General features: G+C 44.9%; 1 protein-coding gene and 1 pseudogene across 2 annotated transcripts in view; one reads left to right on the forward strand and one right to left on the reverse strand.

The window, feature by feature from the left end:
* Positions 1–3,508: 3,508 nt before the first annotated feature.
* LOC149973012 (pineal opsin-like) lies at positions 3,509–8,721 on the reverse strand (annotated as a pseudogene).
* A 694-nt stretch (positions 8,722–9,415) lies between these two features.
* The window catches only part of stab2 (stabilin 2), a 41,431-nt gene continuing 24,833 nt past the window's right edge, over positions 9,416–26,013 (forward strand). The window contains exons 1-23 of one of the 2 annotated variants that reach the window (XM_036957507.2): positions 9,416–9,998; positions 11,094–11,221; positions 11,479–11,597; positions 13,089–13,174; positions 13,275–13,341; positions 13,524–13,619; positions 13,797–13,919; positions 15,558–15,754; positions 15,937–16,067; positions 16,178–16,311; positions 16,457–16,536; positions 18,907–19,056; positions 19,378–19,521; positions 19,895–19,957; positions 20,187–20,303; positions 20,478–20,531; positions 20,791–20,871; positions 20,978–21,130; positions 21,318–21,377; positions 24,808–24,900; positions 25,250–25,336; positions 25,486–25,597; positions 25,709–25,889. In XM_036957507.2, the coding sequence (XP_036813402.2) occupies positions 9,915–9,998; positions 11,094–11,221; positions 11,479–11,597; positions 13,089–13,174; positions 13,275–13,341; positions 13,524–13,619; positions 13,797–13,919; positions 15,558–15,754; positions 15,937–16,067; positions 16,178–16,311; positions 16,457–16,536; positions 18,907–19,056; positions 19,378–19,521; positions 19,895–19,957; positions 20,187–20,303; positions 20,478–20,531; positions 20,791–20,871; positions 20,978–21,130; positions 21,318–21,377; positions 24,808–24,900; positions 25,250–25,336; positions 25,486–25,597; positions 25,709–25,889 (2,540 nt within the window). In that variant the 5' untranslated portion in view covers positions 9,416–9,914. The remainder of the gene's footprint in view (positions 9,999–11,093; positions 11,222–11,478; positions 11,598–13,088; positions 13,175–13,274; positions 13,342–13,523; positions 13,620–13,796; positions 13,920–15,557; positions 15,755–15,936; positions 16,068–16,177; positions 16,312–16,456; positions 16,537–18,906; positions 19,057–19,377; positions 19,522–19,894; positions 19,958–20,186; positions 20,304–20,477; positions 20,532–20,790; positions 20,872–20,977; positions 21,131–21,317; positions 21,378–24,807; positions 24,901–25,249; positions 25,337–25,485; positions 25,598–25,708; positions 25,890–26,013) is intronic. The other variant, XM_036957508.2, reaches the window with a different exon arrangement.

The following is a 26,013-nucleotide window of genomic DNA, read 5'->3' on the forward strand; positions in this document are numbered from 1 at the left end:
GTTTGTCAAACTGTACCATTTAATGTGTTGCTTTTCTGTTTGTCATCATTGTATTAAGGTCTTTTGTTATCCTTTTGCTGTCCGATCCACTTTTTCTCTTTCCTGTGTTTGTGTTTGGAGCCGAAACCAGCTATAAATGAAGGAATGCATCAATGGAACGGAGCAGTTTGTTCTCAGTAGACCCACTGGCAGCAGGACCGTGGAGATGCTTGAGTTGGTTTCGGAGCATTCCTCTTGCTGTCTCTAAGAATTTAAGCCTATTCCTTCTCTTCCTCTCTCTCCTTTCTTTTCCTCTCTCACTCTCTTCCCATTTTCAGTCTCTCTATTCCTTTACCTCTGTCCCACCTCTCTCGCGCGCTTTCATTCTCTCTTTCTCTCTCTTGTTCTCTCGCTCTCCTGAATGAGAGGCTGTGCTATGTGAGAAGTGGCGATGCTATGCTAAATACCGTGAGTGCTTTCTCTTAAAGAGCCTTTTAAAATTCGAACGATACTGACCCATACATTTCCCTGAAGCTTCCAGCACTATGACTTGTTGGTGAGAGGAGAGGGGGGGGGGGGACCCAGACCTAAAGAAAGCGGGACGAGACGGAGGAGAGCAGTTGACGTGAGCCCGAAGCGCTCTGACCTCAAGGATTTTCAGTCATGGTTTTGTTTTCAGAGGACTGCTTTCAGGAATCAGGTGCTCCACTTACATTCCCAGAAATCACAAAATAAATGGAGGATTACGCATGTCTTACTTCTCGCTGTCCCTTTTCAGTTAAATGAGTCCATAAAGCCAGATACTAAGGACATAATTACATTTGAGTCATTTAGCAGACACTCTTGTCTAGAGCAATTTACAGTGAGTGCATACATTTTTATACTGGTCCCTCATGGGAATCGAACCCACAATCCTGGTGTTGCAAGCACCATGCTGTACCAACTGAGCCCCACGGGACTGATCCCAGGTCTATAATATCCTGTGTAAAAGTTCATTTTTGAAAGTATTTTTCATGTATCTAACCTGTTTCTGAACCTCTTAAGTCCTAATGGTCTCCTTGGATGTCTATGCCTCAGTCAACATGACAATAGATTCATACTGTAGCTCAACACTCATTCCTTTCTCATATCGTGACCATGCTTAACTTATTCTCTGTCCACAAGACCAAAATAAATCTTCACCTCTTAAACTTTAACTCAATAAATATATCATCCCCCCCCCTATCCAATTTTTAAAAAATAAACACTTTAATTTAATCCAGACTACCCATGGAGAACTTCTTATGATTCATCTGTTGTCTCCCTTGAAGCCTGTGGCCGACCGCAGTTTGACACATGTATGTGAGGAGGAACATAGCACACGTTTGACTTCTAGTGAGTTTATTTTAACAGGACAGAGGGAAACTCAAACGGGGCCTTGTAAGATGTCACTCTCACCAAACAAATGAAGACCAGGGGCGTGTTCATTACGGCAATTCTGTTGCAAAATGTTTTTTTAAACGTAAGCGAACAGAACGAAACATAAGAGGGACCGACCTGAATTTGTCCAATAGCAACGCTAAAGGGTTTTCGTAATGAATGCGCCCAGTGTTTCTACGACGGAGATCTTTGCCACATAATCTGGAACCCATGTAAACACGTTCAGAGAAACAGACAGTCTATCAATGTAGATCTCTGTAATCCACTACACATTGTGGCCTTGCGTGTCTGTTTATATACGATAGAATGAAACACAGTGTGGATATATGGATGGATACTGTTCTGGGTTGATTCAACGGGACATCCACAGCTGAAAAACAATGCCTATTTCAGTAAGTCAACCCCAGACAGGTTTTTCTCTGAGTGTTATTTCTTAGCCAATCACAGAGGGGGGTGAGGATTTGCTTCAAAGGTGCTATCAGAGCCCCGACAGCATCGTAATATCTGCTTAATAAAACGCATTGGGACCCAGTGAAAACCCAGTGACGCTGTCTTTTGTTTGAAGCTGATGTGCTCCATCCATCCCCACAGAGTTGGACGCATTCACATGCTGACCATAAGTCATGTTTTGTCTCTGTTTGGATTTTTACATATATTTCTTCATGTTTTCCACGGGAAGTACTTGTGCATCCAAGCATAAAAACATAGTAGACTGAGCCAAGTTTCATGTTCTTTTCAGACTTGTGTCTTTCCTCGACTGTGTGTTCTCATGTGTCCGGAATCTCACACTGCCGTCCATTGCAACCCCTGCCGGTCGGCATGGGTTCAACCCTTAGGAGTTTGGCTGGATGGAGCATTCTTGATGCCAGTGCCCTCTAACCCTAAGGCAGGCATCCAGAGCATACATCACCACACTTAAGATTCTCAACACAACACTCGTCCTTCCCTCTCCTCGACTTTCGACTTGATTCCTCTTACTGGCCAATGAGTGGTATCCTCTCTCTCTCTCTCTCTCTCTCTCTCTCTTTCCACTATCTCTGTATTTCTTCCAAATATATCTCACTCACTATCTTTCTTATTATAATATGATCTGCAGTGGAGGTTGGTGGGAGGAGCTGTAGGAGGACAGGCTCATTCAACTGTCTGGAATGGAACAAATGGAATGGAGTCAAATGTGTGGTTTCCATATGTTTGATACCATTCAATTACATTACAACGAGCCTGTCCTCCTGTAGCTCTTACCACTAGCCTCCAATGATGAGCAGTACATTTGTAGCCTATTATTTCAACAGGTCCTTACAGCACAGCTCTCATTCTGTACTCTCTGCTGTCCTCTTGAGTTCAAACGCAGGCATTGCTTGATGATGTATGCAAAGAGACAAACCTGCTAGAGAAAATGTATGACCATACACCCAGATTTACCAGGGGCAATCCACTAAATCAAATAAGAAATCCTCTCTTAAAAAAATATTGCTATGTTATCCAGAAACTCCTAATCCTGTATTGGGGATGATAGATGCTCTTACTGGGATGACTAATCAGGAAGTAATCTCAGCAAATCTGGTGACAAAGGAGTAGGACAGAGCGGTTTCTTTAAGCCTTCAGAAGTACTTTTTGAGCCTTGTCCTTTGCAGCCGCCGAGAGCCAGATGACATGCATGGATAAAAAGGTTATGGGTTGAAGGGGGTTGGAAGGAGGTTAAGGGTCACACAAGCTTACCATTTCCTGAAACGACTGGAAGCTTATCATTTGTTTGCTGTCAAAGTTAATTAAAAGAGTGTCTGTAAAGACTTATGTGCACCAGATAGGTCCAAGACACATCAAGTAATAGTACTGTAGAACTTTAAAACTATGTATGGAGTCCTCTGGCTTTAGTGTAGATCTGTTCCAGTGGATATTGAACAATGGTTCTGTCCACGATGATAGGTACAGATGTGGGATTTTAATTTGATCACCCTGTTGCTGGGGACCTCTCCTGCAATGCAGGACATTTTAAACATGTAGTGTAGTTGAGGTTTAAAAAGGCTTCTGAAGTTTGTGATTTCCACATAGACATTTCAGACTCGATCTTCCCGGATGAAAAATGGATCAACCCCTACAAACATGTCAGTTAATTATAATCCACATAATAATTCACAATTCCTGTTGCTGCAGGATTAGTGTCATCTGTATCGGCAAAGACGTGGGGGACGTAGTGGCTACAGGACATGAGCTACAGAGCATAATCACGGAACTGAAGGAGACGGAGAGGGAGAGAGAGAGAGAGATAGACAGAGAAGAGAGGGATGGGAGTGTCGTTAAAGAGGAGGTGGTGAACCATTTCAGAATTGAAGCTAAAAATGGGTGGAAGTTCAAGCCTAGAATCCTTACCTTACCATGAATTTGCCAAGTACTTTACCAGTCTTATCCAAATGTACTATTTGCTGTACTTGGGTGGCCTCTTTGTGGGGAGAGTAACTGCACCTCAAAATACACCCTTTACCCTTCACACCCTCACCCCTAACTGAAAAACCCTGACATAAAAATTCTGTCCATTACCTGTGTTGGCCAGGAAGTAGGTAACAGGGTTGTATAAGGGACTGGACTTGGCCAAGTAGGTGGGCATTGCGGCCAGGAGAGGAGGGATGTGGAGATGTAGGCCAGCCAGCAGTGTGACCAGTCAGAAGTAGGCCAGCAGAGGTTAAAGGCCCCAATCATGGCGCAGATCTACCGCCCTGCTGCTCCACACTACGGTTCAGCTGAGACAACACATACAGGTACGGTCAACGCATGCTGTTCATTCTGGCACACCCACACCTAGTACCCTCCTCATGGTGCTGAGTACAGTCATGGACACAAGTTTTGAGAATGACACAAATATTAATTTTCACAAAGTCTGCTGCCTCAGTTTGTATCATGGCAATTTGCATATACTCCAGAATGTTATGAAGAGTGATCAGATGAATTGAAATTAATTGCGAAGTACCTCTTTGCCATGCAAATGCACTGAATCCCCAAAAAACTGCATTTCAGCCCTGCCACAAAAGGACCAGCTGACATCATGTCAGTGATTCTCTTGTTAACACAGGTTTGAGTGTTGACGAGGACAGGGCTGAAGATCACTCTGTCATGCTGATTGAGATCGAATAACAGACTGGAAGCTTCAAAAGGAGGGTGGTGCTTGGAATCATTGTTCTTCCTCGGTCAACCATGGTTACCTGCAAGGAAACACGTGCAGTCATCATTGATATGCACAAAAAGGGCTTCACAGGCAAGGATATTGCTGCCAGTAAGATTGCACCTAAATCAACCATTTATCGGATCATCAAGAACTTCAAGGAGAGCGGTTCAATTGTTGTGAAGAGGGCTTCAGGGCGCCCAAGAAAGTCCAGCAAGCGCCAGGACCGTCTCCTAAAGTTGACTCAGCTGCGGGATTGGGGCACCACCAGTATAGAGCTTGCTCAGGAATGACAGCAGGCAGATGTGAGTGCATCTGCATGCACAGTGAGGTGAAGACTTTTGGAGGATGGCCTGGTGTCAAGAAGGGCAGCAAATAAGCCACTTCTATCCATTTTCTCTGATGAATCCCCTTTTCGATTTGTTTGGGGCATCCGAAAAAAAGCTTGACCGAAGAAGACAAGGTGAGCGCTACCATCAGTCCTGTGTCATGCCAAAAGTAAAGCATCCTGAGACCATTCATGTGTGGGGTTGCTTCTCAGCCAAGGGAGTGGGCTCACTCACAATTTTGCCTAAGAACACAGCCATGAATAAAGAATGGTACCAACACATCCTCCGAGAGCAACTTCTCCCAACCATCCAGGAACAGTTTGGTGACAAACAATGCCTTTTCCAGACCCACAAATTCTGAAAAACTCTAAGCATTGATTATGCAAGAATGTGCTGCCCAGAAGTCAATTGACAGCATGCCAGGGCAGAGGTCTTGAAAAAGAAGGGTCAACACTTCAAATATTGACTCTTTGCATCAATTTCATGTAATTGTCAATAAAATCCTTATGAAATGCTTGTAATTATACGTCAGTATTCCATAGTAACATCTGACAAAAATATCTAAAGACACTGAGGCAGCAGACCTTGTGAAAATTAATATTTGTGTCATTCTCAAAACTTTTGGGTACATTACTTTTGGGTACATTACTGCAGCAGTAGACTATAACCACAGAAGGAAATAGGAAGCAGAGCACCATGCAGGGTACGAGGAAGTTGCCCCAGGTGGGGGCCGCAGGAGCTCCAGCCCAGTAGAGGGCCCATGGCAGGCAGGCCAGCCACACCACCCCCAGGCCCTTAATGCTCCTTCATCGGTTCATCTTCAGAGCAGCCATGGGCTTACACATGGCACAGTACCGCTCATACATCAGCTGGGTGAGTATCCACAGAGAAACAAAACATAAAAGAGAGTTTTAAATCTGGTGTTTAAAGGAGGTAATAAAATGTTATCAAAACATGTAAAAGCAGAAAATGGTTGTACATCCCATATGTCTCAACCAATCTCTGTATTAGCTTCATTTAGAGGGACACTTATTACTAACAGGTCAAACACCTGAAAACAATTAACACCTAAAATAAAGATCTAATCAGACAGCCAATACAAATAGCATCAAAAACGACTCACCAATGTAACTGACTGCATCTGTCCATCTGTAAATAGCCCACCCAATCTGCCTACCTCATCCCCATGCTGTTTTAATTGTATTTACTTTTCTGTTCTTTTGCACACCAGTATCTCTACTTGCACATCATCATCTGCGCATTTATCACTCCAGTGTTAATTTGCTCAATTGTAATTATTCGCTCCTATGGCCTATTTATTGCCTTACCTCCTTATGCCTTTTGCACACACTGTATATAGACTTTCTTTTTTCTACTGTGCCATTGACTTGTTTATTGTGTTATTGGCTTGTTTATTGTTTACTCCATGTGTAACTCTGTGTTGTTGTCTGTGTCACACTGTAACGGCTGTCGTGGGTTGAAGAAGGTGAAGAGGACCAAAGTGCAGCGTGGTATGTGTTCATGATGTATATTTATTTTAACTCAGAACACTATGACCAAAATAACAAAACTAGACCAACACGAAACAGTTCTGTCTGGTGCAGACACAGAGACAGAAAACAATTACCCACCAATCATATTGGGAACACAGGCTACCTAAGTATGGTTCTCAATCAGAGACAATGATTGACAGCTGCCTCTGATTGGGAACCATACCAGGCCAAAAGCCGAAATACAAAACATAGAACAAAACATCAAATGCCCACCCCAACTCACGCCCCGACCAAACTAAAACAGAGACATAAAAAAGGAACTAAGGTCAGGACGTGACATTACCCCCCCAAAAGTACGGACTGCGGCCGCAAAACCTAACCCCATAGGGAAGGGTCTGGGTGGGCATCTGTCCGCGGTAGCGGCTCTGGCGCAGGACGTGGACCCCACTCCACCATAGTATTGGCCCACATTTGGAGCGGTGACCCTCGCCGCCGACCTCGGACTGGGGACCCTTGCAGCGGGCCCTGAATAGATGGGAGATTCTGGCAGTGCCGGAGTAAAGGGTGACTCCGGCGGTGCCGGAGTGAAGGGCGGCTCTGGCGGCTCCTGACTGACGGGCGGCTCTGGCAGCTCCTGACTGACGGGCGGCTCTGGCAGCGCTGGACAGGAGGGAGTCTCTGGAAGCGCTGGACAGGAGGGAGACTCTGGAAGCGCTGGACAGGAGGGAGACTCTGGAAGCGCTGGACAGGAGGGAGACTCTGGAAGCGCTGGACAGGAGGGAGACTCTGGAAGCGCTGGACAGGCGTGAGCACCTGGAGGGAGGAGACAGAGAGACAGCCTGGTGTGTGGAGGAGGCACCGGATGGACCGGACTGTGGAGGCGCACTGGAGGTCTCGAGCACTGAGCCTGCACAACTTGTCCTGGCTGGATACTCCCTGTAGCCCGGCAAGTGCGGCGGGGTGGAACAGACCGCACTTGGCTGTGCTGGCGAACCAGGGACAACGTGCGTAGGGCTGGTGCCATATAACCCGGGCCGAGAAGACGCACTGGAGACCAGATGTACTGAGCCGGCTTCATTATTCCTGGCTCGATGCCCACTCTAGCCCGGCCGATACGAGGAGCTGCGATGTAGCGCACCGGGCTATGCCTGCACACTGGGGACACCGTGTGCCTCACGGCATAACACGGTGCCTTGCCCCGGTCAACCTCTCGCCACGGTAAGCACGGGGAGTTGGCTCAGGTCTCCTACCTGACTTAGCCACACTCCCCGTGAGCCCCCACCAATATTTTTTTGGGGGCTGCCTCTCGGGCTTCCTTGCCAGTCGTGTTCCCTCAAAGCGCTGGCTCCCTTTACCTGCTGCCTCCGCTCTCCTGGCTGCCTCCACCTGTTCCCATGGGAGGCGATCCCTTCCAGCCAGGATCTCCTCCCATGTGTAGGATCCCTTCCCGTCCAGAATGTCCTCCATTGTCCATTCCTCCTTCTTACCACGCTGCTTGGTTCTTTTGTGGTGGGTAGTTCTGTAACGGCTGTCGTGGGTTGAAGAAGGTGAAGAGGGCCAAAGTGCAGCGTGGTATGTGTTCATGATGTATATTTATTTTAACTCAGAACACTACTACCAAAATAACAAAACTAGACCAACACGAAACAGTTCTGTCGGGAGCAGACACAGAGACAGAAAACAACTACCCACCAATCATAGTGGGAACACAGGCTACCTAAGTATGGTTCTCAATCAGAGACAACGATTGGCAGCTGCCTCTGATTGGGAACCATACCAGGCCAAAAGCAGAAATACAAAACATAGAACAAAACATCAAATGCCCACCCCAACTCACGCCCCGACCAAACTAAAACAGAGACATAAAAAGGAACTAAGGTCAGGATGTGACACACATAGCTTTGCTTTATCTTGGCCATGTCGCAGTTGTAAATGTGAACTTGTTCTCAACTAGCCTACCTGGTTAAATAAAGGTGAAATATTTTTTTTTTTTAAGACTTAGAAGAGACAGAACCCCTAGTCGGTCACCATAGCAACGATGAAGCCGTAGAGGACGAGGAGGAGGTCGGAGGACGATGATGTTCATGGGGATCAACAGGAAGTGTGTGTTCCTCGTCAACACGACTGTGACCAGAAGGTTGTTGGAGACAGAGACGATGGTGATGAGGAGGAACATGAGGAAAGAGAGGATGCTGTAGCCCTCCCGAAGGAAGACTGTGGCCACTGCCAAGATGATGGGCACTGTACCCTCTGCCAAAGCTGTGCCACCCTCTGCCAATGGTGTGCCATGGACCAAACCCCAATCCAAGCCTAGATCAGCCAAGGCCTTGCTGTTGCTGTTCATCTCAACCACAACCACAACCGTAACCTCTGAGCTCCCTGCTCAAGATGTTCTGAGGATCTCCCTCTCCCCTCCCACCTGAGTGGCCCCTCTACTGAAATGGAATCATCCCTTCATATTCTGGACCGATTAGCGTGATTCCGTACTTTGTGGAGAGGCTGGATCAGGGATGAAGGTGACAGATGGTAATCCCTCCTTTTTTGGGCCATTTACCAAATGAAGCTGATATGATAAATGGGATTAAACACCGTTGGTGTTGATTGGATTATATGAGTAGTCAACACTGTAACACTGTATGTTAGTTAATTAGATGTTTTGGTATTTGGAAGATTGCCTGTGTAGTATGTATCCATCTATATCTTGATGTTTCATCGTAAACAAAGGATGAACCCCACCCTCAAGCCTTTCACACACATTGCACTGCTTTGGTAACTCTTATATGAGTGTGTGCGTGCACGTACGTGTGTGTATGTTAGGTCAGTAATGCCACTCAGCATAAAGCATGTCATTCTGACCTCTTCTGGGAAAACGCTGGGTCTGAAAGTCATGACGGGACAGAATGTTGTCAGGAAGAGTGCAGATGGGACAGGAGAGGGTGAATCTTATTTACACTCCAGGATGTCCTGCCATTCTCCTTCGCTCCAACACCACTGTTTGAAGACAAGACCAGACCTAACCCCCCCTTCCAACTGCTGACAGATGCTGGAGTATAGACGGATGAAGGGGTTGTGTGTGTGTGTGTGCCGGGGGGGGCGGGATTGTGTGTGTGTGTGTCAGTGTGTGCATCTGTGTGTCTGTGCGTATTGGCGTGTAAGCGCCAGCATGCGTGTGTGCGTGCGTGTGTGTGTGTGTGCGTGCGTGCGTGTGTGTGCATGGACAGTATGCCCATGCATGTTTGTGTATGTGCACGTGTGTGGAGTGTATGAATGCAGGTGACCCTCTCTGGTACTACTGGCACAGGAAAGAGTGGAGTTGAGGGGAGGGGGAGAGAGGAGGGAGGTTGTTGAAAAGTCAGATGGGCTAAGTGAGCGGTCACAGTCCACTGACGTGCCTCAGAGAGGGAGGGCGAGGGAGAGCTCAAAAGAGTGACTCAAAGTGACAGGGAGTTGGTCAGAGAGGTAGAGGGAGGGAGCCACAGGGGCACAGCGAGTGATACTGACGGAGAGAGAGAGAGAGAAGGAGAGAGATCCAGAGTTATGGCGCCTGTGACCGGACCACTGGCGCTCATGCTGCTACTTCTGGGGTTAGACCGCTACACCTCCTCTGCTGCTGCCGCCAAGGTGAGTCCCACTTTTACCGCACACACGTGAGTGCGTTCCTCATTCAGACTCACTGTCACACCCTCATTGGTAGCTAGACGTATGGAAGGTCTGCCAAGAGTGGTCAGGGAGATGTGGGCATGGGACACACAATACAAATCAAATCACATTTTATTGGTCACATTCACATATTTAGCAGATGTTAGTGCGGGAGTAGCGAATTGCTTGTGTTCCTAGCTCCAACAGTGCAGTAGTGTCTAACAATTCAGCAGTAGTATCTAACAATTCAGCTTGACTTGTTTTGTTGCTGACTTTTTTGGACATTTTAAAGTGTTGTTGTGTGGTTTGGGGATTTTGGACGGTGTACTGTATGATGACTTAGTGCCGTGTTTCAGGGGTTTGGATCTATGTGGTTTTGAAACATAACGAGCATGTTTGTGTGTGTCTTTGTCTGAGTTTTGCGGTTTCTCTGAGTAGCGCCCGGGTACTGTTGCATGCTGGGTAGATCAGATCAGATGATGCAGATCCCAGCAGAAGTCATTAAACAATATCGTTCTGTTTACCCAACGTCTGTCCAACTCTGGTCAAAGTAAACAAATGCTCTCAAATACGCTTTGATGATGTCAAAACACTGTGTATACCCAGGAGTACACTACTGCCAAAAAACAAACTATTCATCATGCACAAACACAGTTTTCTCTGTAGGGGGATTGGGTGTTGGGTTATATAGTGGTGGTTAATGTTATTCTAGTATGATGAAAGACAGGCAGGAAATAATAGTCTGACCTTTCCACTGTTTTAAAGAACTGTGGAAAATTCCATTGATTTGAGTGGATAAGAGGATTGGCGAGGGCATTGGCTCTATAGGGCATCGGCTTCAACATTCAGTTGGGAACCGCTAAGAGATTTGGCCCTGGTACGTTTATCAGGTAACTCTCAAACCGTGACTTTGTGACTTCTGACACACAATGGGAAGTCATCAGAGACAAGAAAAGTGTGTCAGTACACTGTTGTGTGTGGTTATTTGGGATGTTCCTCAGTCCACAATGACACACAGCACCAGGCCTGTGCGGGTGTGTCTTACAGTTATCCGCTCTTCTCCCTCCACCACAACAGAACCGGTGTGACAAGACAACCCTGGTGATGACCAAGACAGAGTGCCACTCCTGTAGCGTCAGCTCCAATGTGGGCTGTCCAGCAGGCTTCAACAAGAAGATCCCCGGGAAGGGAAACCCAGACTGCAAGTGAGTGGGCAGGGTGGAAGAGGGGATATGGGGAGGAAATGAGGGTGGAAGAAGGAAATGGGGGGAGAAGGGGACAGAATAGGGAAGGGAGTGAGGCAGACATGGAATAGATGGAGGAGCTATCTCTTATTAGTATCTAAGTAATATCTCATGTCTCTGCTTAACCTAAGACACAACCGGGTATATTTGTGCAGAGCATTGTGACTACTGTGGCACTGCATCCTACACCCAGTGATATGTCATCTCTCTCTCTGTAGGTACCGTGTGAGTCCCATGGCCAGTCTGGTGCTGAATATCAAGGGCTGTTCTCATGAGTGTTACAAGGAGGTGGTTGAGCCTCACTGCTGTCCAGGGTACTGGGGACCAGACTGCATCGGTGAGTAAAACAACACACTGCATCCAATACTGTAATCCATCACTGCTGCTCATCGTTGAGTCATCAAGCCGCATTGATGAGGAAAGCAACACCAGATGAAAAGACAAACCATTTTGGTGGTGGTAACATCATTTCCGAAATCCCTACTTCACCCCAGATGCTCACTTTTCAAAGGCTTGCTTTGAAACAGAGGGTTCTCGTATGTGCTCATGTTTTGGTGGTTCTGTAACACGGTAAGCTGTGGTGACTCTGAGGGAATGTTTTGATAGGAAGAGTTCAGAAGTGTACTTGGCTGCTACTGCCATTGAATCCGAGTGCTGAGTGCTGTGTGACAAAAAAAACAGGAGGAAAGCGCTCGCATCCCTCCTCGGAGAGGAAGAGTGGCATGTTTCAGGAAAAAACGGCTACAGGGGAACAAATAGACAGAACAGAAAGCTGTCCAAAGTAGGAAAGTGTGTCAGCAGTGTCCTGTGTGCACCGGCAGGCCAGGACAACCCACATTGTGGTATTGGGTGCAGGATGCAGGTTAGGCCTTTCGGAGCAGGGGACTCGCACACTTCCTTCCTCCCAATTAGGGCTCATCGTCAGCAGGCCCCTGTCTTCCAGGAATGTGCTGACATCCCGATAGTACTGAGTCCAGGCTTCCTCTCTCTAGTTCTTTTGTTCCTGTCATAGACTCTTCTTATCCCCCCCTCCCACACTCTCTCGCTTTCTCACACGCACACATGCACGCACACATGCACGGACACACACAAAGACACTAACACACACATTCTCTCCCCCCCCCCCCTCCCTCCCAGTGATTGTGTTGTGAGGTTATCAAAGATGGGCAGTAGTAAGTACATTAACAGGGGCCATAGTTCTTCCTCTCTGTCTCAATGGTTCCCTGTGTTGTTCTGTGACAGGGTAACATGGAGGTGTGAAGTATTCTCTGTCCTGGTGAGACATGATGCATGTCGACTGAATTACTCTCCCCACTTGTTGTGCCACAACGTTACATTTTAGGTACAAATGACCCACATTAGAAGGTTATCATTTATTTAAGGTAAATATTGGGTAAACATTAAAGGATATTATTGCAATTGGGTGACCATTTCTGCTCAGGAATGGTGAGTGAGTGAGAATCTGCTGACAAGAACAACTACTTTCCTAGAGTCTGCTGATTGTAAGGAGACCCTTGGCAACCCCCTGTGCATGCTTGTGTTTACATTGTGTGTGTGCAGCTTGAGGGAAGGAAGGGGATGAGTGATTATGGGCCGTTCTGATAAGAGAGGCACACAGGAGAGAGTGAGGAGGAAAGAGGAGGAGAGAGACAGAGGAGAGGAGGAGAGGAAGTGGTCATTACGTCCAGGCTATTGTCAAGTCACGTGCTACCCTGGACATTGGAACAACACACACCATTCGGTTTCCAATCACTGTTTCATTGAGATTGGTTGTCCATCTTTCTGTTGATATGAGACTAATGTGAATGGTACTGTCTTCCTGTCCCAGAGTGCCCAGAGGACGCAGACAGGCCCTGCAGTAATAATGGACTGTGTTCTGAAGGCATGGGTGGCAACGGGAGCTGCAGCTGTAAGGTACTGGATGATGACATAGACACACATATGCAAGTAAACACATATACACGCACACACGCACAGACAAAGAATGGTCCATCACTGTGTTTGTCCTCCTCAGCCTGGCTTCGTGGGAACAGCTTGTGAAGACTGTGCAGATAATCTTTACGGCTCAACCTGTAGTTCTGGTAACCAACTCGGTCCCTTTCTTTAAGATTGCGATGCTTTTACCTACCCCATTTTGTGACTGCCCCATGCACCTAGAGATACAGTCCACGTTGGTGCCGTTTGTTGATGATCCATTGCATTGTAATATTGACCTGTTTCTCTCTCTGTCCTTCCCATCATTCTCCATTTGCCGGTCCATCAGCCTGCACGTGTGGACATGGCCTGTGTAATGCTGGTATCCACGGTGACGGGATATGCACCTGCTTCTCTGGGTATAAAGGCCCAAAATGTGATCTGGGTAAGATAACCACTGGTGAAGCATGCTTATGACATGTCTTATAATGTTTTAGAACTGTATCATAATGCATTATTCCTGTCGGCATTAACTCCCTGATCTATAACCTACCTGTATGTTTTCATCTAATGACAACTTGCTCCCACCTTAATAACAGCATGTGTCTCTGTCATCTTTCAGAGCTGCCGGAGTGCTCTTCTCTGCTTTGTCCACAGAACACTCGCTGTATGCAGGGCTCGCTGGACGGGTCGCTGCGCTGTCAATGTCTACCTGGCTACCGAACCTCTGGAGATCAATGCATATGTGAGTGACAGCATGGCTGTGTCCCTATTCTCTGTAAATGGGTAGCCTTATGGCCTTATGGCTATTAGCGGCCTAGTACTAAGTGAGTTACGGTGCGTTTGGAAAGTATTCAGACCCCTTAACTTTTTCCACATTTTGTTACGTTACAGCCTTATTCTAAAATGTATGAAATAAAAATGTTCCTCATCAGTCTATATACAATACCCCATAATGACAGAAAAATAATAATAATTTGAAAATGTATTAAAAATAAAAAAAAGTAAATACCTTATTAACATAATTATTAAAACCCTTTGCTATGAGACTCGAAATTGAGCTCAGATGCATCCTGTTTCCATAGATCATCCTTGAGATAAGTCCACCTGTGGTAAATTCAATTGATTGGACACGATTTGGAAAGGCACACATCTGTCTATATAAGGACCCACAGTTGACAGTGCATGTCAGAGCAAAAACCAAGCCATGAGGTTGAAGGAATTGTCTGTAGAGCTCCGAGACAGGATTGTGTCGAGGCACAGATCTGGGGAAGGGTACCAAAACATTTCTGCAGCATTGAAGGTCCCCAAGAACACAGTGGCCTCCGTCATTCATAAATGGAAGAAGTTTGAAACCACCAAGACTCTTCCTAGAGCTGGCCGCCGGCCAAACTGAGCAATCGGGGGAGAAGGGCTTTGGTCAGGGAAGTGACCAAGAACCCGATGGCCACTCTGACGGAGCTCCAGAGTTCCTCTGTGGAGATGGGAGAACCTTCCAGAAGGACAACCATCTCTGCAGCACTCCACCAAAAGGCAACTAAATGACTCTCAGACCATGAGAAACAAGATTCTCTGCTCTGATGAAACCAATATCAAACTCTTTGGTCTGAATGCCAAGTGTCACGTCTGGAGGAAACCTGGCAAACATCCCTACGGTGAAGCATGGTGGTGGCAGCATCATGCTGTGGGGAGGTTTTTCAGTGTCAGGGACTGGGAGACTAGTCAGGATCGAGGGAAAGATGAACGCAGCAAAGTACAGAGAGATCCTTGATGAAAACCTGCTCCAGAGCGCTCAGGACCTCAGACTGGGGAGAAGGTTCCAACAGGACAACGGTCCTAAGCAGACAGCCAAGACAATGGCATGAGGGGCTTTGGGACAAGTCTCTGAATGTCCATAATTAAGTGACCCAGCCAGAACCCGGACTTGAACCCGATTGAACATCTCTTTAGAGACCTGAAAATAGCTGTAGAGTGACGCTCCCCATCCAGCCTGACAGAGCTTGAGAGGATCTGCAGAGAAGAATTGGAGAGCCTCCCCAAATACAGGTGTGTCCAGCTGGTAGCGTCATACCCAAGAAGACTCGAGGCTGTAATCACTGCCAAAGGTGCTTCAACAAAATACTGAGTAAAGGGTCTGAATACTTATGTAAATGTGATATTTCAGTTTTTGAATTTTTGATACATTTGCTAAAATATCTAATAACCTGTTTTTACTCTGTCATTATGGGGTATTGTGAATAGACTGATGAGGGGGAACATTTTGTTTAATCCATTTTAGAATAAGGCAGTAACGTAACAAACTCTGGAAAAGGTCAATGGGTCTTAATACTTTCAGAATGGACTGTATATAATAGTTTATAAGATGATTTGTCTCCTCTCACAGCCATAAACCCGTGCCTGCAGCAGGTGTGCCACATCCATGCCACCTGTGCCCATGTGGGGCCCAACAAGCAATTGTGTACCTGTGCCCAGGGCTACAGCGGGGACGGGCACGTGTGTGTTCCCATAGACCCCTGTCAAACACACCTGGGGGGGTGCTCTGCTGACTCTGCGCGCTGCGTGTACGATGGGCCAGGGAAGGTGTGTGTGTGTGTGGGGGGGGGGGGGGGGGGGGGGTTCTCTAACTGACAAATGAAACGGATTGATAATGCAAGTCAAATATAACATTTTATTGCTTCAATTGGTGATAATGTGCCATTCATTTGAGGGTGGACGTGTTTGGTGAACCTCCCCCTGAGTGGTGTTTTTGGTTTCTCTCGTAGTCTCATTGTGAGTGTCAAGACGGGTTTGACCACCTGACAGGAGGGGTGAGCTGCAGCCTGAAGGACTTGTGCAGACCTAACTCCTGCAGCAAACACGCCAACTGTTCAACAGTGGAGCCAAACATAGTAGAGTCAGTGTGTTTCTGTTCTCTTTGACTTAGTGTGTTTAAAGATATTTGTGCAGTAAAACCATCCTTTTTTCAAAAGAGCATCTTACCTTTGTACATCTCTCTTACTCCAGGTGCACATGTCACGAGGGTTACGTCGGCAACGGCAAGATTTGCTATGGCAACATCATGCAGCGTCTGAACGATCTGAACTCAGAGCCCGGAGGCCAATGGACCGGTCAGCTCAGCAATGCCATCACACTCTTTGGTGCGTCTCATTGGTTAATCATCAGCCAATCAGTGACTCATTAAAGTTGCAGAAAAACACCTCTTTTGTCATGGGCCTTGGTTTATACAGTCTCTCTCTCTCTATCTCTATCTCTCTTTTCCTCCTCCTCCTCCTCCTGCTCCAGGTGCCATTACTTGGCCCCTGAGCAACTTTGGCCCCTTCACCATCTTCGTCCCAATCAACAAGGGCTTCAAAGGAACTCCGGTAACATACACACTAGGCACCTAGAGAACTGTAGCTATATGGATACACAGTAGTCACCTAGAGGCACTGTATCTATATTGATACACAGTAGTCACCTAGAGGCACTGTATCTATATTGATACACAGTAGACACCTAGAGGCACTATAGCTATATGATACACAATAGACACCTAGAGAACTGTATCTATATGATACACAGTGGACACCTAGAGAACTGTAGCTACAGTGGGGCAAAAAAGTATTTAGTCAGCCACCAATTGTGCAAGTTCTCCCACTTAAAAAGATGGGAGAGGCCTGTAATTTTCATCATAGGTACACTTCAACTATGACGGACAAAATTAGGAAAAAAAATCCAGAAAATCACATTGTATGATTTTTAATGAATTAATTTGCAAATTATGGTGGAAAATAAGTATTTGGTCACCTACAAACAAGCAAGATTTCTGGCTCTCACAGACCTGTAATTTCTCCTTTAAGAGGCTACTCTGTCCTCCACTCGTTACCTGTATTAATGGCACCTGTTTGAACTTGTTATCAGTATAAAAGACACCTGTCCACAACCTCAAACAGTCACACTCCAAACTCCACTATGGCCAAGACCAAAGAGCTGTCAAAGGACACCAGAAACAAAATTGTAGACCTGCACCAAGCTGGGATGACTGAATCTGCAATAGGTAAGCAGCTTGGTTTGAAGAAATCAACTGTGGGAGCAATTATTAGGAAATGGAAGACATACAGACCACTGATAATCTCCCTCGATCTGGGGCTCCACGCAAGATCTCACCCCGTGGGGTCAAAATGATCACAAGAACGGTGAGAAAAAATCCCAGAACCACACGGGGGGACCTAGTGAATGACCTGCAGAGAGCTGGGACCAAAGTAACAAAGCCTACCATCAGTAACACACTACGCCGCCAGGGACTCAAATCCTGCAGTGCCAGACGTGTCCCCCTGCTTAAGCCAGTACATATCCAGGCCCGTCTGAAGTTTGCTAGAGAGCATTTGGATGATCCAGAAGAAGATTGGGAGAATGTCATATGGTCAGATGAAACCAAAATATAACTTTTTAGTAAAAACTCAACTCGCCGTGTTTGGAGGACAAAGAATGCTGAGTTGCATCCAAAGAACACCATACCTACTGTGAAGCATGGGGGTGGAAACATCATGCTTTGGGGCTGTTTTTCTGCAAAGGGACCAGGACGACTGATCCGTGTAAAGGAAAGAATGAATGGGGCTATGTATCGTGAGATTTTGAGTGAAAAGCAAGGGCATTGAAGATGAAACGTGGCTGGGTCTTTTAGCATGACAATGATCCCAAACACACCGCCCGGGCAACGAAGGAGTGGCTTCGTAAGAAGCATTTCAAGGTCCTGGAGTGGCCTAGCCAGTCTCCAAATCTCAATCCCATAGAATATCTTTGGAGGGAGTTGAAAGTCTGTGTTGCCCAGCAACAGCCCCAAAACATCACTGCTCTAGAGGAGATCTGCATGGAGTAATGGGCCAAAATACCAGCAACAGTGTGTGAAAACCTTGTGAAGACTTACAGAAAACGTTTGACCTCTGTCATTGCCAAAAAAGGGTATATAACAAAGTATTGAGATAAACTTTTGTGAGAGCCAGAAATCTTGCTTGTTTGTAGGTGACCAAATACTTATTTTCCACCATAATTTGCAAATAAATTCATTAAAAATCCTACAATGTGATTTTCTGGATTTTTTTTTCTCATTTTGTCTGTCATAGTTGAAGTGTACCTATGATGAATATTACAGGCCTCTCTCAACTTTTTAAGTGGGAGAACTTGCACAATTGGTGGCTGACTAAATACTTTTTTGCCCCACTGTATATGATACACAGTATACACCTGGAGACACTGTAGCTGTATGATACACAGTAGACACCTAGAGGCACTGTAGCTATATGATACACAGTAGACACCTAGAGGCACTATGGCTATATGATACACAGTAGACACCTAGAGGCACTATGGCTATATGATACACAGTAGACACCTGGAGACACTGTAGCTGTATGATACACAGTAGACACCTAGAGGCACTGTAGCTATATGATACACAGTAGACACCTAGAGGCACTATGGCTATATGATACACAGTAGACACCTAGAGGCACTATGGCTATATGATACACAGTAGACACCTAGAGGCACTATGGCTATATGATACACAGTAGACACCTAGAGGCACTATGGCTATATGATACACAGTAGACACCTGGAGACACTGTAGCTATATTGCTGTATATTTTGTATATTTTTTTGGAACACAAGATCAATATTTTTTACTTTTCCCCCTATAGCTGAAATATTTATCATGTTTGTTGTAACAGTGAGTATGTGTTGTTCTGTCTCAGCTGATAACTCTGATGGCTGACCCAATGAAGGCTAAGTACCTGTGTAAGCTGCACATTGCTCCCGTGGAGATGCCCTATGACATGCTGAACAGAGGGGTCATCTACTACACTCTGACGGGCAAGGCAGGGGAGACGGTGACGACAGATGACGTGAGACACACACGCACACGCACACACGCACACACGCACACACACACACACACACACACACACACACACACACACACACACACACACACACACACACACACACACACACACACACACACACACACACACACACACACACAGGGGCAAGCCTCATTACCAAGGCCCTCCTGATTTAGACTGACAAATGTGAACACCGTCCCAAGAGTGTGCTTCTCATAGTAGTAGTGATGACAAGCACAAGACGGTCCAATGAGAAACACTGCTCCAATGACAGGTCCCGCTGGTCATGTCAGCAAAATAACTTGATGATCCCCTCCACAGGACAAGCAGCTCAAGATCCGTATCCATGGCAGCAGGAAGAAGGGCGGGGTCCTGCAGTCTGATGTCATCGCTTCCAATGGGATCATCCATATTATCAACAAGCTGATGGACAGTGTCTCACCCACGGTGGAGAGCGACAAAAAGGTACACAAATACCAGAGACAGAGGTTACGTCACAAACGGCACCCTATTCCCTATTTAGTGCATGACTTTTAGTCAAAGGTAGTGCAGTACATAGGAAATAGGGTGCCATTTGGGACCAACAAGACACATTGTTTATTATACTTAGAATAGCATTTGTAACGCCTACATTTGTGCCTACTTTTAAATTTGATTTGTTTACCCCGTATTCGACCAGGTAAGTTGACTGAGAACACATTCTCATTTACAGCAACGGCCTGGGGAATAGTTACAGGGGAGAGGAGGGGGATGAATGAGCCAACTGAAAGCAACAAGACTGGTTTTTAAGTTAGGCTAAATTCCATTTTGACATGACTTGTCATGTTATCTTTTCCAGGAGAATCTGATGAAGATTCTATCAGACTATGGGAAGTTTTCCAAGTTCAAGGATTTGTTGATGGTACTGTCTTCTGTATTCATTTCATGTTATTTAAATTTGATTTAACATATTCTTTGTATTATTCAGAGTGGGTATAGTATATCAGATATGAAGTAACATCAACCTGTTGTTTGATATCTTATTAATGTATTGTTATTCTTATTTGTATGTATTTATATGGAACTCAATTTTTTGGTATGAAATATTCAACCTAAATAAAGTTTGATTTGGTTTGGATTCATCTGTCCAGAAAGCCAATGTTGATTCTGTATTGGAGGAGGCTGGGCCCTCCACCATCTTTGCCCCCACCAACACAGCCTTCGATGCCATGAAGGAGGGACAGCTGGACTATCTCACCTCTAGTGAGGTAGGGAATGGGTGACCTCATGTGCACATACACATACACACGCACACGCATGTACACTTGCAAACTCTTATGCCTCTGATGACACAAACACACACATTGTTTTGCAATGCATGTGATGTCTCCAGACCGTGACTGTGATGTGTGTGTGTTTGGCTTATTTTTGTCTGATTTCAGGGAAGCACTAAACTACTGGAGCTACTAAGGAATCATGTGATCCCCTCATTCAATGTGAGTGTGCATGTTAGGCTACATGTCAATCACCAAACCAGATCATGTAGAGTACCTTAGACTTCAAGGTCTGTCCGTATTCATTAATCTTCTCAGAGTATGAGTGCTGATCTAGTATCTGTTATGTCCTATTATGTTATGTCTATATCATAATTAATTAGATTACATGAACAGGAGACCTGATCCTAGATCAGCACTCCTACTCTGAATATTCTGTGAATGTGTTTGCATATGGTTGTTGTTTTTGATTGGTTTGAAGTTGGAGTGCTATAATGCTGTGAGCAACCAGCGGATTAGGACCATTGCCAATCAGATCCTCTCGTTCAATGTGACTGAAAACGTAAGTACATGTGACACATCAACACAAGCGAAGAGGTGTATATGGTGTGTGTGTGTGCGTGTAAGTGTGTGTACAGTATGTGTCTGACTCTGACAAAACCCCATAGGGTCAAATCCTGGTCAACGGCATGGCTGTACTGGAGGCAGACGTGGAGGCCAAGAACGGACGCCTCTATTCTATGGACGGAGTTCTAATCCCGCCCTCCATCGAGCCGGTACTGCCTCACAGGTGTGACATCACAGAGAACAAACTTTTGAAGGTGAGTTTGAGTGCCAGGTTTTGTGATCGTCCCCCCGCAATTCACATGAAGTGTTTTAGTTTCCGAGGTTTTGTTCATTATTAACTTATTATTAGAGTCATCCTTAATTTAGATTTAGCGAGGTAGTTTGTTCTGGTTGCTTGTCCTCATTTGAGTGTCTCTCTTTACGGACATGTTTACTACCCAGGGTGACTGTGTCAGCTGCTCAAAGGTGACCAAGTCCGGCTGCGCATCCGGAGTGTCCACAGTAAGAACCCACACACACTCAACCCCAAATAGTTTGCAAATACTGTATAGAGACCTAAGCATTTCTTTCAGTTGCTTTCACATGGCTCGTTCCTTAACCTTGTACAGCGCCTTCAGAAATTATTCATACCCTTTGACTTATTCCACATTTTCTTGTGTTACATCCCGAATTTAAAACGGATATAAAAAAAAATGTGTTTTTTCACCCATCATGAAAAAGGGAAAATATTTTTTTAGTCATGTTTGTAAATGTATTGGAAATTAAATACAGAAATGTACATACAGTACCAGTCAAAAGTTTGGACACACCTACTCATTCAACGTTTTTTCTTCATTTTTACTATTTTCTACATTGTAGAAACTATGAAATAACACATATGGAATCATGTAGAAACCAGAAATGTGTTAAACAAATAAAACTATATTTTATATTTGAGATTCTTCAAAGTAGCCACCCTTTGCCTTGATGACAGTATTCACACCCGTAAGTCACTACTCAGGCTCCCGAGTGGCGCAGCGGTCTAAGGCACTGCATCTCAGTGCAAGAGGCATCACTACAGTCCCTGGTTCCAATCCAGGCTGTATCACATCTGGCCTTGATTGGGAGTCCCATAGGGCGGCGCACAATTGGCCCAGCATTGGCCAGGGTAAGCCGTCATTATAAATAAGAATTCGTTCTTAATTAACTGACTTTCCTAGTTAAATAAAGGTTTAAAAAATCAATTTAAAAAATGTATGTTAGGATCACCTTTGGCAGCTGTAAGTGTTTATGAGTAAGTCTCCAAAAGCTTTGCACACCTGGATTGTACAATATTTGAACATTATTCTTTAAAAAATTATTCAAACTCTGTAAAAAACTGTAACTAGGCCATTCAGGAACATTCAATATAATATTGGTAAGCAACTCCAGTGTATATTTGTCCTTGTGATTTAGGTTGTTGTCCTGCTGAATGTGTCTCCCAGCGTATGTTGGAAAGCAGACTGAAACAGGTTTTCCTATAGAATTTAGCCTTTGCTTAGATCTATCTATTCCGTTTCTTATTATCCCCAAAAGCTCCCTAGTCTTTGCTGATTACAAGCATACCCATAACATGATGCAGCCACCACCATCCTTGAAAATATGAAGAGTGGTACTCTGCGATGTGTTGTGTTGGATTTTCCCCAATCATAACTGTTTTCAAGTCACCATTGGCCTCATGGTGAAATCCCTGAGCAGTTTCCTTTCTCTCTGGCCACTGAGTTAGGAAGGACACCTGCATCTTTGTAATGACTGGGTGTATTGATACACCATACAAAGGGTAATTAATAACTTCACCATGTTCAAAGGAATATTCAATGTCTGCCTTTTTATTTTTACCCATCTACCAATAGGTGCCCTTCTTTGCGAGGCATTGGAAAACGTCCCTGGTGTTTGTGGTTTATTCTTTGTTTGAAATTCACTGAGGGACCTTAATTGTACGAGGTAGTCATTCAAAAATCATGTTAAACCTTATTATTGAGTCCATGCAACTTATTATGCAACTTTAGCGGGATTGATTTGACAACATCCAGTGAAATTGCAGAGCGCCAAATTCAAACTACAGAAATATCAAGATTCAATATTCACCAAAATATAAGTATAATACATCAAAATAAAGCTTAACTTCTTGTTAATCCAGCAGCAGTGTCAGATTCCAAAAAGGCTTTATGGCGAAAGCAGACCATGTGATTATCTGAGGACAGCGCCACGCACACATTTTCGACCAGGCAGGTGGCGACACAAAAGTCAGAAATAACGATATAATAAATGCTTTACCTTTGAAGATCTTCTTCTGTTGGCACTCCAAAATGTCCCAGAAACATCACAAATAGTCCTTTTGTTCGATAATGTCCTTCTTTATATCCCAAAATGTCCATTTATTTGGGAGTTTGATTCAGAAATACACCGGTTCCAACTCGCCCAACATGACTACAAAGTATCTAATAAGTTACCTGTAAGCTTGGTCCAAACATTTCAAACAACGTTCCTAATCCAACCTAAGGTATCCTAAAACGTAAATAATCGATCAAATTTAAGACGGGATATACTATGTTCAAAACCGGATAAAAACAATGTGAAGCGCGTTCCAGTTCACACGCATCAAACAGTAGAGTCCACTTTGAATGACATTTACAATGAACAGCCCTAGTTCTTCATATCTCAAAAGAAAATCAACCAATTTCTAAAGACTGTTGACATCTAGTGGAATCCATAGGAACTGCAACCAGGTTCCTATTAAATAGGGCTTCCTAAATTTTTTCCCCCCTGGATGGATTGTCCTCGGGATTTCGCTTGCCAAATCAGTTCAGTTATACTCACAGACATTATTTTAACAGTTTTAGAGTGTTTTCTATCTAAATCTACGTCCAGATGAAAATCTAATTATATGGATATCCTAGCTTCTGGGCCTGAGTAACAGGCTGTTTACTTTGGGCACACTTTTCATCCAGACATGAAAATAATAGGCTTGCCATGACAAAGGGGTTGAATACTTATTTACTCAAGAAATTTCAGCTTTTCATTTTTAATTCATTTGTAAAAAGGTCTAAAAACATAATTCCACTTTGACATTTAGGGGGTATTATGTGTAGGCCCAGTGGGCGAAAAAGTTCCCAATTGTCATCCTTGAGAAAAAGTAAAGATACCTTAATAATAGAAAGTGACTCAAGTAAAAGGGAAAGACACCCAGTAAAATACTACTTGAGTAAAACGTCTAAAAGTATTTGGTTTTACATATACTTAAGTATCAAAAGTAAATGTGATTGCTAAAATATACTTCAAAAGTAAAAGTATAAATACTTTCAAATTCCTTATATGAAGCAAACCAGACAGTTTATTTTATTTTACAGATAGCCAGGGGTACACTCCAACACTCAGACATCATTTACAAAACGAAGCATTTGTGTTTAGTGAGGCTGCCAGATCAGAGACAGTAGGGACGACCAGGGATGTTCTTTTGATAAGTGTGTGAATTTGACAATTTTCCTGTCCTGCTAAGCACCCAAAATGTTTACTTTTGGGTGTCAGGGAAATGTATGGAGTAAAAAGCACATTATGGTGAAGTAAAAGTAAAAACGCTCAAAAATATAAATAGTAAAGTACAGATACATCAATAAACTACTTAAGTAATACTTAAAAGTATTTTTACTTAAGTACTTTACACCACTGTGTACAAAATCCAAATGTAATCCATTTTAAATTCTGGCTGTAACAGTCAAGGGGTGTGAATACTTTCAGAAGGCAATGTATGTGTTTACTCAGAGCCATGGTCTGTGTCACAAATGGCATCCTATTCCCTATATAGTGCACTACTTTTGACAGAGCCCGGTGGACACTGAGTAAACACATCCAGCCATCCATGTACTGTATACAGCTCTGTGTTTATTTTGCTGACGTCGCCCCCTTTGTGTAGAACACCTTCTTTCGCGGCTGTGTGTTCCGGAACATATTGAGTTTCAACATCCTTACGTTTGGCTGCGCCCCCATATGCAACAGGACCCTCACGGTACAGACACACACAGATACACAAAAAACGTCTAACCCTAACTCCTAACCCTAAACCTAACCTTAACCCTCAACCTAACTTCTAACTTCTTCTAAACTGAACCCCAAACCCTAAAACTTCAAGCCTAAAATATAATTTTAACAAATGAAAGAATCCTACCTTGTAAGGACATTCTGGTCTTGATAATGTAGGAAATCATATACACACACACCACACCTCCCTCGCACCTCGCACACCTCAAACACCCCTCACACACTCTGTAGGCACGCCCTGATTTGAGTTCTACACCCTCCTAAGCCCATCCTCCTCCCTAACCCCACCTCTACATCACCCTCTCCCCTCTCCCCAGACACCACTGTGCTGTAAGGGCTTCTATGGGCCAGACTGCACCCCATGTCCTGGAGGGTTCAACACCCCCTGCTCCCGTCACGGACAGGTGAGACACCCCACCTAACCAACGTATCCCTTAACCACTTAACTAGTCTGACTGAGAAAATAATCTATGCAGTGATTGGCGTAATTCTCCTCTTTGTGTTTATGTTCAACATGTAGGTATTCATACTTATTTTCTACCGTGTGTCTTAGTGTTCTGAGGGGATCGAGGGAAACGGGACGTGTGTCTGCGAGACCAACTTCAAAGGCTCCCGGTGTCACTACTGCTCCAACCCCAACAAATACGGACCAGCCTGCGACAAAAGTACACCCCCGTCTTAGACATATCAATATCGACAAAGGGACACATCAGTGTCCCCAGATGATGACACGTCTGTCTCATGTTGATGATGTGTCTCTCCCCCTCTGTCCCTAGCTTGTGACTGTATCCATGGTGTGTGTGATAACCGTCCCGAGGCAGACGGGCGTTGTAAGGTGGACTCCTGCCAGCCGGGCTACACTGGCCAGTACTGTGAGCGCCACACCCAGGCCTGTGGCCCCCAGGTGACCTTCTGTCATGCCCACGCAGAGTGTAACTTCAACGGAGGGGCAGTCAGGTGAGTGTGCAGGCTTCACTGCGGCCTTGTTGGGGATGTTGGTATAACAATAGAATCCGTTTCTCTCACTCAATGTTCTAAATTCTCATGACAACACAGTGTTTTCTATCCAAGATTGTCCCTC

This window comes from Oncorhynchus mykiss, chromosome 21 (assembly GCF_057628025.1).
Source record: "Oncorhynchus mykiss isolate SJ-2025 chromosome 21, ASM5762802v1, whole genome shotgun sequence".
NCBI classification, from domain to species: Eukaryota; Metazoa; Chordata; class Actinopteri; order Salmoniformes; family Salmonidae; genus Oncorhynchus; species Oncorhynchus mykiss.